The 18,991-nt window shown below is 42.0% G+C and overlaps 3 protein-coding genes across 6 annotated transcripts in view; all 3 read right to left on the reverse strand.

Annotated features, from left to right (window-relative positions):
- Window positions 1-739: 739 nt before the first annotated feature.
- LOC111601998 (organic cation transporter protein-like) lies at window positions 740-3,119 on the reverse strand. The gene is made up of 4 exons (XM_023318887.2): window positions 2,651-3,119; window positions 2,319-2,577; window positions 1,839-2,259; window positions 740-1,785 (listed from the first exon to the last, which is right to left on the reverse strand). Exons 1-4 carry the CDS (start codon window positions 2,987-2,989, stop codon window positions 1,158-1,160), a joined length of 1,647 nt encoding a protein of 548 aa, XP_023174655.2. The 5' UTR covers window positions 2,990-3,119; the 3' UTR covers window positions 740-1,157.
- A 961-nt stretch (window positions 3,120-4,080) lies between these two features.
- LOC111601999 (solute carrier family 22 member 24-like) lies at window positions 4,081-6,357 on the reverse strand. The gene is made up of 4 exons (XM_023318888.2): window positions 5,747-6,357; window positions 5,346-5,604; window positions 4,847-5,270; window positions 4,081-4,782 (listed from the first exon to the last, which is right to left on the reverse strand). Exons 1-4 carry the CDS (start codon window positions 6,083-6,085, stop codon window positions 4,131-4,133), a joined length of 1,674 nt encoding a protein of 557 aa, XP_023174656.1. The 5' UTR covers window positions 6,086-6,357; the 3' UTR covers window positions 4,081-4,130.
- A 937-nt stretch (window positions 6,358-7,294) lies between these two features.
- LOC111602017 (serine-rich adhesin for platelets) overlaps window positions 7,295-18,991 on the reverse strand; it is a 51,479-nt gene continuing 39,782 nt past the window's right edge. For 2 of the 4 annotated variants that reach the window (XM_023318914.2, XM_023318915.2), the window contains exons 2-6: window positions 14,614-15,185; window positions 14,283-14,550; window positions 13,743-14,215; window positions 11,949-13,680; window positions 7,295-8,527 (exon numbers count right to left, since the gene is read on the reverse strand). In XM_023318914.2, coding sequence (XP_023174682.2) covers window positions 7,958-8,527; window positions 11,949-13,680; window positions 13,743-14,215; window positions 14,283-14,550; window positions 14,614-15,185 — 3,615 coding nt within the window. In that variant the 3' untranslated portion in view covers window positions 7,295-7,957. Of the gene's footprint in view, window positions 8,528-9,206; window positions 9,667-11,948; window positions 13,681-13,742; window positions 14,216-14,282; window positions 14,551-14,613; window positions 15,186-15,296; window positions 15,527-18,991 lie in introns of those variants that run through there. The other 2 variants (XM_023318916.2, XR_002751583.2) reach the window with 2 other exon arrangements.

The following is an 18,991-nucleotide window of genomic DNA, read 5'->3' on the forward strand; positions in this document are numbered from 1 at the left end:
GAGACCGGCGTCTATCTGAAGCGCCGCGCTAACTAGCATGCCAAAACTTATTTCATATATGTGTATATATGTAGGTATATCCAGATATAGATACAATAATCATTTTAAAATTCAACTATATACATCGCATTAACAGACGCATGAATTCCAACTGCAAAGCTATTCAATGGGCAATTAATTACACTTTATACCAGATACCATTGTATCTGAGGGCTTATCAAAAGAGCTCGCCAAAAACCTAGTCAAGTATGTGCGTATGCGACTATATAGTATATTGCTAGACGCTAGATTTATAGTTGTATTTACTCTGAAGAGCATGTGAATGATTTGCATTTTTGTGTACGTAAAACATATTATGCTATAGGTTAGGACAACTTTTGAGTTGCCTACGTATGCTCTCTCTCCCTCTCCCTCTCTCTCTCTCTGTCTCTTAGTTCGCCACTTGTATAAGACTTGCAATAGCTGCCAGCTAGATGAACAGTCACTCTTATAATTATGCTTATACGCATACAGGAAGCAGCCAAGACGTGTGAATAAATTGCTCAAAGAGAGCCAAAGCTAAAGAGAGATGTAAAAACTAACATGCCTTAAATATTTACTCAATGCCTGTGTATTTTCTAAAAATATATATTTTATTTGCAAAAGTTTGTACATTCTGCTTTGTAAAATGATTTCTTTTATATTATTTAAAATAAGTATCAATAATATAACTAAAATATGTTAAATGTTTTCTATACTGAATTTAGTATACATTATGCAAATAGATTATGGCAATGACTAAAAGATACTTTTTATTAGTTAACAGCTGAATAGAAGAGTTTTCTAATCAATTATCTGTGAAAATACTTTCGCGACTCTTCCCTTTATTCCAATCTGATGAGAAACGGGCCTTTAGACGATGGTATTCACTTGCGTACAGAGTATATTAAAGTCTGATGCTCTTAAGTATGCAGTTGCCTACAGGGTATGTTACAGTACGATGCTCTTAAGTATGCAGTTGCCTACAGGGTATGTTACAGTACGAGGCTCTTAAGTACGGTACTCATTTAGCTCTGCCCCCTTTGTTAAGTTTTTCACAATTTTCGCTGAGCTAACGCAGCTTAATTGATTAATTTATGAGACTTGAAGGCATCTAATTCCATGTGGAAATTAACATATTAAGAAGTTTCTTTTAGAGGTGTCTCAGCTTCTGTTTTATCAGGCTTTGGATGTCTTAAGAAGTCAAACATGCGCTCTCCCCGGCCAAACTCTTCGCCCTCAGCCAATGTGATGGGCAGCTTTCGATTCTCCGTCTCTGGCAACAGCAGACAGAAATAGCAGCCGATCAGGAACAGCAGACACAGTATAATTGAAGGTCCGGCTCTGTAGAACGTGCCCAAGTGCAGAATGTAAGGCGAGAGCAGGGAGGCAGCCGCGCCGGCCATGTGCGCCACACTCAGGCCACGGGAACGCACACAGGTGGGCACCAATTCCGTGGAGAACAGCAGGGTCGACCCCAAGCAGATTGACAAGCCCAATCGGGAAGCCATCGTCAATGATATCAAGAGCAGAGCACTGGGATTCTGCGAAACGGACAGAGCTATTCCACTGGCTGCTGTAAACAGACCAGTGAGCAGCAATGACAGTACCGAGGAGCCTTTGCGGCCGATGCGCTTCTGGATATCGGCTTGAATGAAACCAGAAGGCGGCAGGGTCAGTGCGGTCAGTGAGAACATGATTAGCGGTGATATGCCCAGACCCTCCACATTGCGTGCCAAGGTGTTGTAGCAGACCGTTACGATTGTGCTGAAAGAGAGAATTCGATCAGTTTTACCCGACAGCTATGGGATTTCACTTACAACACGATTAGCATAAGGATGATGGTCTTGCGCAAGTGCGGCGTCTTGAACATGTCAATAAATTGGTCCCCCTTCTCATTCGACTCTGGCGTTTTCTTGGTGCAGTTGATCTGGCAGTAGTTGCGGAACTCGCGAAAGTCAATTTCGCTGACCTTGCGACGATTCATTTTGGCCACGCGTTTCAAGCGCCTTACGGCGCCATCAATATCATTGCGAGTGACCAGCCACTGGGCGCTCTCCTGCACCAGAAAGTAGAACAGAATGACCAGCAACAGCGGCAGCGAAGAGCAGGCGAGGAAGATACGCCAATGGCCCACCAAGACGGCCAATCCACAGGAACTAATCATGCCCAGACAGTAAAAGACGCCCATACTTATGCTCAGACTAGAATTTCGCAGAGATGGAGGAAGATATTCGAGAGCTGCAAATGATAAGTCGGCTTATGTCCAATAACTACAGCTAGAATACAGCATTGCATACCGAGGATGTACATAAGATAGGTGTTGGCATCAACTGCGAGACCTGACACAAATCGTGCTGTGGAGAAGGCACTCAGACTGCTCGTAAAGATAGTCGAGAAGTCGCCCAAGAAGCCACACAGATTAGCTAAAATAACGGCTTTGATTCGTCCGATTTTATCACCCAGAACGCCAAAGACGAGCGTGCCACACATGGAGCCTATAAAGAAGAAAGATTGCCCCACGGGTGCTTTATAGGCCTCATCGCAAACCCAGTTAAGCTTTACATACCCCGAGTCAGAGTTAGATAAGATAATGGCAAAAACAGACCTATAAATGCTATTCGCAACTTACCTCAGTGTTCATGCTCCTAAATCCGAAATCATAGTTATAGATCCAACGATCACATTGCTCCCCGCTGACAGTCGCATTCCGCCCATCATAATCCGGGCCGATTGTCTCCAGACGCGTACATGAGGGATTATCAAACTGATTATAGATGGCCTCGATTTGTGCGAAGCTGCGATTTTCCAACTGCTTGTGATAGCACCAGTGATCGGGCACGAAGCCAATAACGTTCTGCGAGAAGTTGTGCATAGATGTGACGAACATCAGTAAACTGTAGAGGCCGAGCAACAGATATTGATAGCGATGCCTGTTGCCGCACTTGGCCAGTATCTCATCGAAGTCCATCGCAATGCTTGTGGCTCGATCTCTTTTGGCTCTTGAATCGCGGGAGATTCGACGAGGGCCGATTTCTATATGTGCCGACCGCTTCGTGTGGTGCTGGGGCAAAAGAGAAGCGGTCGTCAGCTCTCGCTCGATGCCGCGCACGTACTGTTAGCTGACGTGCTCGCTAGCGGCGTCTTTGCCGAATAGTTAAGAGTGTTTTGAAAGCAGCTGATTTGTTCGACTCTAATACATTGATGTGCTCTATTATGGTTGGAATTCCTCTCTAGGCTTTCGACTGATAAGCGCTTCAATGCTATATAATCGAAATGAAAGGCGCGATTTTACCAACTTATCAATCGAACTAATTTATTATGAATTTACTCATGTGTGACAGGCATTCTCATAATTTAAATACGATTCTCATTACAATCTATGGCATTAGATCGTTGGGTGTCACATCGATTAGAAGGCGATAAGAGCTTTATATATAGAATCATCTATTTAGCATTATTATCTAATAATTTTATTACAATCTGTAGGCTATTCCTTACGACTTGGAAACACTTCATTTTCATTGAGGCATAAATATTTCAGCTATTTAAACATTTGTTCAAATTATCGTACAGTTTTTAGTCTGGATTATAAGTTTTTTAATAATCATAAACCGGTTTGGGTCAACAGAGACTGTACAAAACTGAATAAAGATGTTTAGAAACAGTCGTAAAGTAATAAAAAAGATCTTGTTTTATATATAAACAGAAACTTTTCAAAAATTTCTCCTATAATTAAATAATAATTATGCTTGTTTATACCCACTCTCTTATACTAAATGCCATTTATAGTATTTAATTGAAATCGAGTGATATGTGAACAATGCAATTTGAAAAATATATATTTTCGAACATGTACAGTTAGCTAATATATATACGTACGTGTTCAAAAAGACATATTTTCAATGCTACCAAGTAGAGCACTCATTTGCTCTATACACTGCTTGACCTAGAGACAGTCAACGCGCATATGTATTTAGAAAAAAATTTATTCAAGATTTTTCAATTTCTGGTTTGTTTACGAAGAACAAAGTCAATACAAAAATATCAATAGGTATTGTTGCGCTTACAGCATAATTTAGAAACATAAAAGCATAGGCAAAATATCTGTTTTATTTGGTTTCCTGGGCTTCCTTGGATTTCAATTCAGCTTCGAGCTCCTTTTCGGCTGAGTCTTGCTTTCTAAGCTGACGCAGAAAATCGAACATTCGCTCGCCCTTGCCGAACTCCTCACCCTCGGCCAAGGACATCGGCAGCTTCTTGTTCCGTGTCTCGGGCAGCAGGAGGCACACATACGCCCCAGAGAGGAAGAGCAGGCCAATTATAATTGTAGGTGCGGGCTTGGAGTACGTGCCCAAATGCAGAATGTACGGCGATAGAAAGGAGGCCGCAAAGCCAGCGACGTGAGCCACGGCCACGCCACGCCCACGCACACAGGTAGGTATGAGCTCTGTGCAGAGCTGGGAGCTAACTCCGTCGGCGATCGACACGCCGAAACGTGTCACCAGTGTGAGCCCGACCAAGAGAATTACATTTCGATTCTGGCCCAGCGAGATGACCAGACCCGCAGCGGTGGCCAATATGCCGGTGAGCGTCATCCAGCTAACTGCGGTGGCCTTGCGTCCTGCCACATCCTGCAGAAAGCCCTGCACATAGCCGGCAGGCGGCAGCATCAACGCATTCAGTGAGAAAAGTATGAATGGCGATATGCCCAGGCCCTCCACATTGCGGGCAATGGTATTATAGCAGGGCACCACGATGATGCTGTTGAAGAGTGTACGAATATCAGTTGGGCTTGGCGCATGTCACGAACATTTCTTACGCTTACAAAATTAGCAGTATTTTAAATGCGCTGCTGCGCATGCGCGGCGTCTTCAGCATGTCAAGCAGCTTGGACTGTTGCTGCTCCGCTGCATTCGCAGCCGTCTTGCGGTAGTGGTGATGGCAATAGCTGCGGAACGCCTTGAAGTCCTCATCGCTGACCACACGTCGATTGATTTTGGCCACGCGACGTAATCGATTCACGGCGCCATCGATATCATTACGCGTCACCAGCCACTGAGCACTTTCCTGCACCAGAAAGTAGAAAAGTGTGACGAGGAGCAGGGGCAGCGAGGAGCAGAGCAGAAACATGCGCCAGTGGCCCACCAAGACAGCCAGCCAAGCTGCCCCAATCAAGCCCAACGAGTAAAAGATCCCCATAACCATGTTCAGGCCCACATTGCGCAAAGACGGCGAGACATATTCGATAACTGTTGGAAATAAGCCGAATCAGCTGTGCGCCAGTTGCCAATTGGTTACTTCTAATAAGTAATATAAATACTTACCAAGTATGTACATCAGATACGAGTTTGCATCGGCAGCCAGACCTGATACGAAACGCGTTACTGAGAAGGCAGTCAAGCTGCTTGTAAATATGGTTGAGAAATCGCCCAAGAAGCCACACCAATTGGCCAAAATAACGGCCTTAACGCGGCCAATACGATCGCCCAGTAGACCAAAAATTAGAGTGCCACACATGGAGCCCACAAAGAAAAAGGATTGGCCGACACGCGCCTTGTACGCTGCGTCGCATACCCAATTAAGCTAAACAATAATAACGTGCACAAAGGAAAAAATATTTACATTTATAATTATAATAGTTGTGATTAAGATCACAATTAAATTAATCTTAAATTTGTTACTTTGCATCGATCCAACTATGCACATAGTAAATTGTCAGACTCACCTCGGTATTCATGCTTCTGAATCCGAAATCGTAATTATAGATCCAACGATCACACTGCTCCCCACTGACCGTCGCATGCCGCCCATCCAAGTCGCCATTGAGTGTCTCTAGCCGCGTACACGAGGGTTTATCGAACTGTTTATAGACGGCCTCGACTTCAGCAATACTGCGATTCTCCAGCTGCTCGTGATAGCACCAGTGATCGGGCACAAAGCTGATCACGTTCTGGGAGAAGTAGTGCATGGACACAACCACCATGAGAAAGCCATAAAAGCCAAGCAGTAAATATTGATAGCGATGGCTATTGCCGCACTTGGCCAAAATTTCATCGAAATCCATGATCTCTCGCTGCCTATGTGCTATGGGGGACTGCGCACTGTTCTGATAACTGCATATCTGAGTCGCTGGTATTTATGAATGTTTTTTGCACGAATGTTTTTTAATGTATTACGCACATTTCTCAGTCAACTGAATTACAAGGCAAACGCGTTCCACATGTCTTGCACTACGGCGAAGTGCGCTTGGCCAACTGGTGGTTGCTGCCGCACGAATAGAAGTAAATGAAGTGCGCTGGCTAACTGATTGTGTAGTGTAATCGATTGAGAGAGGCGTTACCTCCGCGCCTCTCTCCCTCGCCCACTCTTCGCCTCCTCTTTTTCTACAAGCGTATACTGCGCTCTCTTTCTGTCTGGCAATTGAATTATGTATGACTATGTACCCTATATAAGCATAGCATATGTAAAATTTGGTTAAAAATATTGACACTGGTCGATTGAATAAAATGCGAACGAGGCTGGCAATTATACGATACCCTTTCAAGGGATCCAGTTAGTTTTTCATATATTATGCCACACCCGAATGCCGAACAACTTCTCTCCCTAGATCAAGCTGTTGAATTTGCCAATATCCGCAGATGTTTTGTTGCTTGTTTCTTTTTAGTAGCTGTACATAACTTCTCGAGTTGTTGAAACAAGTTTCTAATCAAACTTGTTTGCCATAATAATGTTGACCAATATATACTCTTATGTATGTATTCGTCTATATCTCCAACGAATTCAAAAATAATTCATTAAAAATGAGTTTCAACTGGTTTTATTCTCCAATTACCATACTCACATAACATTTGAAGGGTAACTCAGCTTCGGCACTGCACTAAGAGTTTCATGGCATTTTTCAAATTCGAAATGGTCAATTAATTGAAATTTTTGCCGCTTTATTGATTGCTTTGATTTATGAGTTGCAAATAAAAGAAGCAGTAGAGAAACCAGAGTTAAATTAATTTTTTTTTATTTTTTATTTTTGTTTCATTTTGTTGTTGTTTTGTTTTGATTTTAATAAGTATGTTGTCTTCAATTACAATTGCTATTTAAATGGATATATGCTCACATTTCTCGCCGCTTGAATATATTAATAATAGTATGTATTTTATTTTGATTCATAAATCTTGTTTTTTTTTCACTTTCTTAGATTCAACTTTTGTTTTATCATATTGGTTTTTATAAATGTAGTAAACGCATTTTGATAACAGTATACGATAAGTTCTAAGTGTAGACAGATGTAGTTGTCTGTCATTTCAATCAGTAGTTCATATAAAAGTTCTGTACATACATCTCATGCAATGCAATGCAATGCAATGCAATGCGCGTGGTTAACTAAATTTCATAATTAACAACTAAATTGTGGTTTAGCTGCTGTCTAATACGAGTTGCATTAAATTAGTTTGAGAGTACAAATAAGTAAGCATAATGAATAATAACTATTGGACTTAAGACGACTTTTACAATAGATGCACACAATCAACTAGATACATAAACTATGCTCAAATATAATCATAAAGTAGGGTTTACTTAGTGTAGTTACAGTTATAATTAGGAGAAAAGCAAAAAACAATTTACATATGGGCTCTGACCTAGTACGCTTCATGCTAATAACATACACAACACTTACATTACTTCAATATTGCTTAAATCATGTCTTTCGATATACATCGTTACGTACATACATCACCTAGACTACATACAAATATATACCTTCAATGCGCCCTATCAAGATCCTACCGCGTGCCTAACCAATCGCATAGACTAGCTAAATTATGAAATTGAATGAAAAAACTATATGCTATTTGCCTATATATGGATATATCTGTATGTATATAGCATATCAAATATCTGTCTAGTACAAAGCTGCCGTTGTATGAAAATTTAAGTGCATTCAGCATTCGATGCTGTCATAAAAGTATTCTTCTCTGTCTGCATTTGAATGCTGTGCTCGCTCTTGCTCTGATTCTGGCTCCGACTGCTCCTCGAAGTCATCCACATCGTAGGATATTAAGGATTGAAGACTCGCTTCGAGCAGGCATGAGTTGTGCTGCACATGATGCACCTGGAACGCATTGCCATCGTTTGCTGGCGAGCCAAACCAAATGGCGCAGTCACCATCCGCACCATAATCGTCCACAGCTGTGGCTGCTGCTGCAGGCAATGGTGGTGTCTGTGCCCCAATGGAATCGCTGTAGCCATAGTCGAAGGTCACCAGCAGATTGTCGCTGGCACAGTCCATGGAGTCGGGCGCTGTGTATTGCGTATAATACGAATCGTAGGCCGTCTCCTCGGATACATCGGCTTCGTCGCTTGGCATTTCTTTGATATATGTTAAAGGTTCCGTAAAGTTAATATAGTGCTTGTTGTTGTAGTTGTTCTTATTGTTGTTGCTTGTTTGCCACAATCGCCAATTGTTGTTATTGAAACAGAAATTTGGCTTAAATGCGATATTTGCCAAATTCTGTGCATCAGTTTTGGGTTTGAATAGAAGAGCAAAAGAAAATGGAATATCAAAATTTGTAGATCACATCGATTGCAATGGCAAACAACAGAAAAAACAGAAAACGAAAACAAGTCAACGGGAAGCATATAATAAAGTATGTATAAAATGTTAGAGAAACACAAAATCTTGTTTAGCATATAGCGAAAATGTTAGGAACCTCAACCACAGTCTGAATATATATGATTTATAATATTTCAATTAGCACAGGACGTCCAATGTATATACAATAGATTAGCTGGGGAATCGAAAACGTTCTCCATAGAAATATTTGAAGTCGTTTCGGAAAAGTGCTTACTTATGACCAGTTGGAAAATTTGTTGGTTGCCTGCTTTGGAAATTAGAGAGCGAGAGAGAGGTGTGTATTCTTGTGTGTGTCTTTGTATAGGTGTGTGTGTGTGTGTGTTTGGGGTTGTCTGTGTATTTGTGTATAGAAAGTGGCTAAGCTACGGGAAAACTACGATCACTAAAGTAATGCTTGCTGTTGGCTCAATATCAGTGTTGTAAAAGCAAATAAAGCAGTGCTGTGCAGGGCAATATATATTTGTATATATATATATATATTCATGTTTTATCTTTTGATTTGTCTGGGGTGGTAGCTTAACCTACTAAATGATATTACAACAAATGAGAGACTTACGCGTATAACAAATTGCGGCAAAGTGTCTTAGTTCTTTGTCTATCAGAAAAGCAGACAAACGATTTACAACACAACTAGCTCAATCAGCTCACTTCGCGTGTATTTGAGGCTGGAGCTTGTAGCTTGTAGCTTGGAGCTTGGAGCTGAGCACATGAATCCTGACATTCGCATCGCCTGTTCGCTGTCCGTTACCAAAATAACCTCCCGAGTGACGCACGTGTTTGGAATGTTGCTTTTATGTTAGCATTTTCATTTGCAGCATGCAGCTTAAATTTTCACCACCAACGTCAATCAATCAATCAATCAATACACCACCATTGTCCACATGTATATAGATATACATATATATATATATACATATACCGCATAAATGTACATGTTTATCCAACGTGTCCGGTTAGGCATATTTCAGTTAGGAAGAGTTTCTTTCACAATTGTTTTAGTTACAGTTTTCAATAGGCTGGTTTGTTGGAGTGGTTTGGTTTGGTTGGTTTGTTGTTGGGTGGGTATGTCATATATAAGTATGCATATATGGTATATATATTTGTTTTGTTTTGAGGATATTTGTGGTACGGGCAGTTTTGAATATACAAGATAGGAAAACGTGAGTTTATAACAACAGACGGGTATACACATTTGTTTGTTGGGTTTACGGTTTTTTTTATATTTTTTTACATGTGGAGTAGACATACATAGGGCGAGAAAACGCGCAGAAAGAAAAAGTAAAAGTAAAAAGAAATTACAGCATTAGATACAATTATTTAGTGTAAACAGCTTGACTTTTATTTTCTAGCCAAGTTTGACCATGATATCTGTATGTGTGTGTGAGTGTGTCTGTGTGTATTTGTGTGTACAAATAAGTTTTCTGGTTAGTTTTAAGCGCCGACCAAGCTGACAATGAAACACATGGCAAACAATGATGACGATAATGATAATGATTATGATAAATATGTAAATATATATGATAGGCAAGCAGCCGAGAACTTGGGGGCAAGTTCTGGGTACAAATTAAAGTTCGAATTTATGCAGAAGTTTTTCTTTATATTTCTAAAGATATATATATCGATATATATATAGGTATGTGTATGTTGTGCATAATATGTGGTATATATGTATTAGAGCATGATCATAATTAATGATGAATTAGCATTTAAATTAGGCCAAAATGGTAAGTAAGTGGTACGTACATTAGCTTATAGTATATAGATAACAGTAATCAGTTTTAAACATATACACGCAAAATATAAAGATAGTTACAATTAATGCTTAACACACAGACATACACACATACACACACACATACACGTATGAGTAACTGCCTGATGGATACAACTAATAATAACGATGTATGTAGTAGACATAATGATAAACAATTTACATGATTTTCGCATATGATTTATATGGTAAGTGATATACTTATATAGGCATTTTTACGAGTATGTACAAAATAATAATTATCGTAATATTAATAATCATAATATATATGTTTATAAAATGTAAAGAGAAGCGAATACATTTGTTGTTGTGGCGCGTGCAACTGATTAATTATAGCGGCAGATGAGGCGACTAATTTGCATAACTGCTCCAAGGCAAGGCAGTGGAGGTGGCACCTTTCACTCTGGTCGATGACCAACAAACAAAAAAAATTAAACATATTTATATAAAACTGATAGCACACTGCCTTCTGATTGATAAACTTTTCCATGGCAGACGTGCGAGGGGCAAGGGAGGAACGGGTTGGATAAGGTCAGGCACGTTGAGGACAAGAAGTTTCTGCTTTGTTCCATTTTCCATTTTCGTTTCACATAGGCACGACGAGAGTACACAATCAATTAATCTAACGATCGTTAGTTAGATATACATATTGTTCTATATAGTATATTGTATATATATAATGTATGTTCTGTATGCATCGTAGGTTAGTTGTATGCAAATGCATGTGTATGTATTATTTATAAATAAATATGTTATGCATGTTATTATGTGCGCCGAGAAATAAACCCCAAACGGAAGCAGTTCTAACTACAGTTTGGCGTAGCTTCTTCCCTTTCAACAGAATATACATTTATATTTGATGAACAAATTTAACTATTTAAAATAGCGAAACGATATTGATGTGCATCATGGATAACATGAAGCAACATAGAACAAAATGAAATTCCTAAATATATATATTTTATATATTTGAATTCTTTTAAATTATAGCCTAAAAACTTCTTTTTTTTAAACTAAATTTACAGTTTTAACTAAATGATTTTTGATTGAGATTTTTCTAATATTCATTGAGTTTTAATAAACAGAACTTTTCGAATGTTAATTGCAAAATAATCTTGCTCATTCGATCTGCAAAGGCAATTACAAGAATCCTATATACGCCATATATATTCTGTAGAAACTGGAGTTTATTTCAGGGTGTCGCGCCATAGTGAAAGTGTACAACGCAGATGATTTATATTATGTATATATATATATAAATAAGGTATGCGGCCAGTTGATCTATTGCTAACTATAACTGGTATTGAAGTGTGTTTGTGTCTTCGTTGTCGTTTCTATTATTGTTGTTGTTGTTGTTGTTGTTGTTGTGTTGTTGGTAATCGAAGGCGTATTAAGACAGTAATCAGTTATCGATAGGTATATATATAGATGTATATGTATCATTATTATCAGTATCAGTATCAATATCGTAACTAAGATTATTATTCATTTGAACCAACCCAAAAATGTTGACTTTAAAGTGCGTACCTTGCCACTATCACTGTCGCCATAACTGGACGTGGGCGTGGCGTTTGCATCGTTACTCTGCTCACGCGCCAGCCGCGCACTGGCCACTGAGGCGCTGCTGAAGCGACGCGACACAGCTGCACCGCCGCTACCAGCACCACCACGTCGCTGATAGGCTGGCGCCGAGGTGGCATTCAGCTGCAGATCCTTGCGCAGCGTTGTACTCAGCTGTGCGGCAATGGAACTGGAACTGCCACTGGTGCTCAGCTGGCCGCTTTTGTGTGAGACGCTGCCGCTGCCGCCGCTGTTGTTGAGCTGCTGCTGCTGCTGCTGTTCGGGTGATTGTTGGGCGCGCGAAAGTGAGTCGAGATGCCGCACACGTGAGCTGAGCGTCTCACGCTTTAGCTTGGGCAACGGCGAGTTTTGGAGCACGCGCGGGGACGGAGTGGTTGTGGCCGTGTGGCTACTGCGATTGCCACCAGCCGAGCTGGATGAGTATGGTGTGGTGGCCAACGGTATGGAGGATGATGTCGAGCTGCGGCTCGTGTTCGTGCTTAGCGAATGATTGGAGACAGAGTCAGCGCGCTTTAAGCTCTGACTCAGATTGCCGGTGCTGCGACTTAGCGATGACTTGCTGCTGCTTCCATACGATACGTTACTAGAGTTATGCACCGATGGTGGAGAGCGACCCGCTGTCGACGGCCGACCCGTGGGCGGCTTGCCAGCAAAATATGCGGCCGCCTTGCTACCAGGCAGCGGTATTTTGCTCGGCTTGCTGGCGCTGTTGAATTTGCGAAAGCCGTGGCTGCGCAACGGCGTCGCCTCGAAGGGACTGACCCCGCCCACGCTGGAGCTTAAGACACGCGCCGCAATGCTGCTGCCGGCGGTCGCGGTGGGCGTGCTACTGACCAGCGGACTGGGACTGCTGTTCACCATTGTTTTGTTCTGCGTAGAGTCATTGGACGTACGTTCCGGTTCATGCTCGTGCGCGGACTCGGTGCTGCTGCTGTGTTGCTGTAGCTCCTCCATAGCCAGCGGCACCATGGCCTTCATGCTGGGCGTGCTAATTTGATCGGAACGGGGCTGGGCCACTGGTACAGATGCCGATGCGGAATCTACCGAATCGGGTACGCCACGACGACTAAGCATCAGGGTGGTGGAAGCCGAAGAGCGATTTGTCTCGTAATCGTGCTGAGACGAGTTTAAATACGAATTGGTGCTGCTGCTGCTATGCAGTCGGGATTCCAGTACGCGCAACTGTGCCTTAGTGCCCTCCAGTTCGATGTTCTTTTCCTCCAGCTGGAAGCGCAGCTCCTCCGTATCCTCTACACTCTTGTCCAGCCGCTTGGACAGCTGCGACTTTGACTTGCTGGACGATTCCAGCTTCTGGGCCAGCACCTGATTTTGCACAGTCAGCGTGAGCAGATGTCGCTGCAGCTCCAGTACATTCGTTTCCAACAGAATGGCCGTGAAGCGTTTAGAGTCTGTAATGCGACATTTGGTGTTCCGGGCGCCGGGCGTGCTGACAACACCATCCAAACGTCCCAGCGGCTGTTGTTGCCTTCTTGCTGTTGCTGTATCACTGCCTGAGCTTTGATGGAATGCGTCCGGCGCTGGCTGCTGTTGCTGCTGATCAAGCACAACCGGCTGGAATGTGTTGTTACTGCTGAGACTGGGGCGACTACTATTGGAGAGCACCGTCGTCGCCGAGGATAAAAAGTTGCGTTGACTGGAGAACTCTGACTGGCTGGCGCTGAAATTGAATGAACATGTATATTAGAACTCTGCAATTCTTCAACGGACTTAGAAGCTTACCTGGATGAACTTTTGCTCTGCTGCTGCTGTTGTTGCTGCTGCTGTAACTGCAACTGCTGCACTCGGGAGCTGAGCTCCAATTTTTGAGCCATGGCCAGTTTAAGCTGCTCCTCGAGATCTTTCTTAACGCTAATCAACTCTTCTACCTGATCGTTCATCTTAGCCGCCTTGATGCGGCCTGTCAACGTCTCCGCTTCCATTTCGGCCAGCTTGTCCAGCAGACGATCGCGCTCTTTGCGCAATTGCTTGATATCTTCGCGATTCAGTCGTTCCACCTGCTCTCGGAATTGCTGCGGTGTCATACCACTTGCATTCTTCTGGCCCTTCGCTGCATCGCCCTGTTGACGCTCATAGCTCTGCAAATGCTCGACCTCCTCACGTAAGCGGTTCGATTTGCGGTGTATGACATCAAGCAGGTTGAGCAGCTCGTCATCCGACTCGGCGCAACTCAGGCGATTCGATGCTATGGCCACCTGTTAAAAGAAACCATCATTAGTTAAATTTTTCACATTTTCTCAATTCCAATTAATTTTCACTCACCGTCATTGCACCGTTGGTGGAGGAGGCACTGTGTCCCTCCTTGGAGGAACTGGTCTCCGTTGAGAAGCCGGAGTCCTGCACAACGCTGCCGTTGTTGTTCTCTCCGCTCTTTGGCTCTTTCTTGCCGCTGTGCGAGTTGCTGCGGCTGCGCGTTAGCGACGATGACGACGGCTCAACTCCAGCGGATGCTGCTGCAGCGGCCGTCGTCGTGGACGGTTCCTTGTGCGACAACTTGCGCTTTATGCGTATTCCAGGCTCCCATTCGCGCCTGTAATTGCAAGCAATAACTTAAATGGTCTGGCCGGCATTTTGAATCATATCAGTTTCTTACCTGGCTGCTAACGAGGAGCTGCCACCATTTCCGCTGTTGCCGCCCACCGAGTGACTCCCACCTAGCGCGCTCACAGAGTTGGGCGTGGATGGCGTGGCGGACATAGAGGCCATTTTATGCTTGAGATCGGGAAACGTTTCGATGACCAGATCTCGGAATTCCAACAGAGCGCCCACCTCATGCTGCAGCTCCTGCAGCGATTTGGTCTGTTCGCTGTGTATAGGATGGTGCGGATGACTGCCATAGCTATTGCTATATGGAGCATGGTGACTCAAATGATGATGGTGCAAATGGTGCGGATATGTAGCGCCCACGACAACCGTTGCCGTTGGCGAGGCGACCACAGTGCCGCCGGCACCGCTCGCCGCCATCAAATGCGGATGATGTGTGACAACCCCACCGCTCAATGGCAGGCACTCCATGGCGCCGCTGGCCAAGTCTGTGACGCGTGAACGGCCACCACTGCTGTTGCTCTTGCTGTTAGTACTATTGCTATTGTTTCTGTGTTGGCTAATACAGCTGCCGTCTGTTTTGCAGTTGCCATGCGTTGCAGATAGTTCAAAGCCGTCATTCTGTAATAAGTAGAAGGAATTTTATGGATTATATTTTCAAGCTGCATTTTGTGCCACATGTGGAATTCAATTTAATCTTAAGCAAGGCAAGTGTTTAACAAGTCCACTTACTATGCCACAAATTGCTTATTTATTGAGCAAATTAGTTGCTTATTGAGATTATTTAATGAAAGCTTTGGTTAAACAAACGAAACTGGATTTACGACTTTACTTAAAAACAACAATATTATCTATTATTAAATATAAAACAGTGACTACAAGATCTAGAGCTAATCAACTTGATATTTGACTTCATGTGAGATCTATAAATATTACAAAATGTTTCCCTACGTACCTCAACTACCTTCCTAAACTAAAATGATCTAGCATATTTATTTTGTGACAGAGATATCTGAGATACATCAAATCTACTTGGTTTTGCCTTAAATATTTCTCCAGAAACTTGGAAATCGATTCGAAAGGTTAAGCCTGAAGCAATAGCTCTAAGCCTTAAGCTTTTCCAGCTAATTACACAACAGCAAAAAGTCGAGTAAATGAAAAACAGTAAATTCAATTCATCATCGTGTGGCAATCGTTGGAGTTCAGGAGCGTCGTAAAGCGATTAGTGAATGACACATAAATTATGATTGATGAATTGCAGCGCAGCGCGGGCCGCTGACCCACGGAGAAAACTATAGCAAAAGTGCAGCAGCAACAACAGCCACGACGACAACAACAGCAATTGCTGCATGCTGCTGGCAATTTGTGACAATCATGTTGTTTGTTTGTCTCGAGTCAACGAATCTCATGAGCTGCACCAACTAGAACAGCACGTCTCTTGGCGAAGTAAAACTCTTTGTGCAGCAACAGCTGCAGCTCGAACTCAGAATCAGAGCGCTGTTTGAATGTCACAAGTGCCGCACGCTTTCACTAGGCGAGAATATTTCTCGATAACTTTCACATGCTAAGCGCACAAATTGCTCGCCCGACTATCGATCAAACAAGCGGCAAGTGCTATAAATATATTTATATATCTAAATACCATATATATGTGTATATATGTTCTTCTCGATAGCAAAAAAATTAAACTCCAGCTGATTGCATGCCAGTTGATTGACTGTTGCTTGATTGCTACGAAAAGTTGGCCAATTTAATGGGCAAAAACAAAACATGAGACTACAAATGAAGCATGACAATTGCCCCACATTCACACAGACGAGTGCATTTTGGGACATTATTTAACAGCTAATTAGCCAGGCCAGGAAGTAGAGCCATAATTTTCGTATATGCCATTGCATAAGCACAATGCACTTTAATGTTATTTCTATCTTTTTATAATGAATGTTTGTGATTGTTGTTGTTGTTATTGTTGTTATTATTTCTGTTTCTTTTTAGCCCTGTCAGATGTGACCGCTTTGCCTGTGGAGCGTGGCGAATGCAAAGCCATGGGAAGCTACAGCAACAACAAACGGCTATGGCTACATTGAAGATCGTGTAATTATATAGCAAAATCCATTGTCAACCACGAAATTGAAACCAAACAATTGAAACGTCGACTGTCACTCATAAGCGCTCAATGTCGAGATGACTGTCAAGCCGAGCGTGAAGAGACAAGAGAGACTAGACTATATGATTTTGAAGTTTCTTTTCTTTTAGTTTTTTTTCTCTTTTTGTGTCTAAGCTCAATTAGCTCGCCAAGTTTGGCCTTTGGCCCACAATTTGACCAGGCAGTCTGTTGGCTAATTATCGACATATATAACTTTAACTATATATATATAAATTTATATATATATATCAGTTATAGATATAGACACAAGTGTTTTCTTGTCACTCGACGTGAGGCGTTGTTCAAGTTGCGCCTCCTCATATATAAATAACAAGAAGACAGTCGGCATCTCCATAAGAGGCGTCGTTGTAGTCATCATCGTCAGCAACATCATGATCATCATCATCACTATCATCATCATTAGCTTTGGCGTGGGCGCCCAACTGTCGTGCGTTATAGCGACAGCCACGCACTGATGAATCTTCACGTTTGGGTTTTATAACGCTTCAGCCCAATTGGGTTGATCTTCATCATCATCATCATCGGGCAGCATCATCAGCATTATCAATGTGAACCATGACAGACGGAAAGTGTTGCAGCACGTAGCACTTGGCGCTCGTCGCTGCAGCCGCTCAATTAAGCTGCCCACCACTTGAGGCAAGTTGCCTACCAAGTCGGAGGCATGGGCTTGGGCTTGGGTCTGGGCTCTTGCCACATGAATCAGCTGAGCTGTTAGATTAGACATCGAAACGCCAGCCAACGCATGGAAAATTCTATTCGCCAACACACAAGCAACAAACGACAACAGCAGCAGCCGTTTTTATGTTGACAAGACATGCGAGCCGTTTAAGTGAGTATTAATAGAAATACCCGTCAATAGCTAGCTGTGCCTGTACCTGACTCAGTACACGTTGTACCAGACACAAGAGCCATTAATAAAACAACTCATCATAAACAGTAAACAAAACACAATAAACAAGAGTCCAACAACTCTGCATAATTAAAACAAATGATTCGTAAAAGATCAAGAAACAATAGGATATAAAAATCTGAGAATTGCGCACAAAAAAACTTTCTAAAAAATTGTTCTTTTTAGCAAAAAGAAAAACACAGATTAACTATGTTATATAAATAGAAAATTATGGACTTGACTTTGATAATATGCCTAGTCAAAGGCTATTAAAGATAAGAAGACTGATAATAAAAGACTAAAATTTACTAGAAAACAAAGAAATTTATATATATAAATATATATTTGATTACAATTAAATATTTTAAAAATATTAAAATTTCTTCAATTTTGGAAACACATTATAAATATTTAAAATTCCACACCATTCGCAAAAAGTTTCTCATTTAGTATTTAAAAATGCAGCTTTCAGTTAGTTTCACAATATGGTAAGGCCTCGACAATCGATTGACGGGGAGGCCTCTGTTGCATGAATGCCAAGCGAAAAACACTTAACTAACACATTTAACTGTGACAATTGATTTGTTGTTTTGACTTTGCAATGTGCCACGCCTCTGCCATTCCGATTTTAGAGACCGCCCCGCCGTGGCTGGCACGTTAGTTTGATCGATTTTAGGCTCTGTTTACTGCTTTTTCTTCTATGTATTTGGATGGAAGGGGACGCCGCGTCGTATACGTAACGTTGGCTTGCTTTAAGCTGGCTACGCTCCAACTGGCAAAAAACATTTTCACTGCGCTTCTACAAAAATTTCTATTTGTGTTTTTCTACTTTTTTCGCTTTACGCTTTTGCTCAGTGGTTTCCCACTTTATTGTTGACTATGATTACTTTTAACCGCTTTCCGTGCGGCCTCTCAAGAAATTTCTACTCCTTGGCTTGTTTGTTCGATGAGGGCCAAGAAAACAGTTTGGTTTCATTTGAAGTGCACAACACTTTTCAATTAGTGCAGCGTTTGCATAACATAAATATGCGCACACACATATGTATCCATATTTAATTGTTTAAATGCATATGTATAGGTGTCTATACACACACACACTCCTATATGTATATATATGATTTAACCGTGTCTTATAATTCATTTTGGAGCGCTTATTAATTGCACTGCCTGGCAGCGAACATGACTTATAGCATTTTGAAGAGTCATTGCACAGCACATGGACTATGCCAATAATATGTAATTTTCATTTTCATTTTCATTTTCAATTCAAATTGAATTTGAATGCAGTTTCCATGTTGGCGTTGGGTTCGGCCGCCTCTGACGCAACACGAGCTTGGGCCACGGTCTTAGAAACGGGCAGGGCAGGGCAGG

This window comes from Drosophila hydei, unplaced genomic scaffold (assembly GCF_003285905.1).
Source record: "Drosophila hydei strain 15085-1641.00,03,60 unplaced genomic scaffold, DhydRS2 tig00008119-arrow-pilon, whole genome shotgun sequence".
NCBI classification, from domain to species: domain Eukaryota; kingdom Metazoa; phylum Arthropoda; class Insecta; order Diptera; family Drosophilidae; genus Drosophila; species Drosophila hydei.

Coding starts and splice junctions, on each gene's coding strand:
- LOC111601999 (XM_023318888.2), bottom strand. CDS start 6,085: ATGGATTTCGATGAAATTTTGGCCAAGTGCGGCAATAGCCATCGCTAT. Junction 5,605..5,746: donor TCAGAAGCATGAATACCGAG/GTGAGTCTGACA, acceptor ATTATTGTTTAG/CTTAATTGGGTATGCGACGC. Junction 5,271..5,345: donor GTATCTGATGTACATACTTG/GTAAGTATTTAT, acceptor TATTTCCAACAG/TTATCGAATATGTCTCGCCG.
- LOC111601998 (XM_023318887.2), bottom strand. CDS start 2,989: ATGGACTTCGATGAGATACTGGCCAAGTGCGGCAACAGGCATCGCTAT. Junction 2,260..2,318: donor CTATCTTATGTACATCCTCG/GTATGCAATGCT, acceptor TATCATTTGCAG/CTCTCGAATATCTTCCTCCA. Junction 1,786..1,838: donor ATCCTTATGCTAATCGTGTT/GTAAGTGAAATC, acceptor TCTCTCTTTCAG/CACAATCGTAACGGTCTGCT.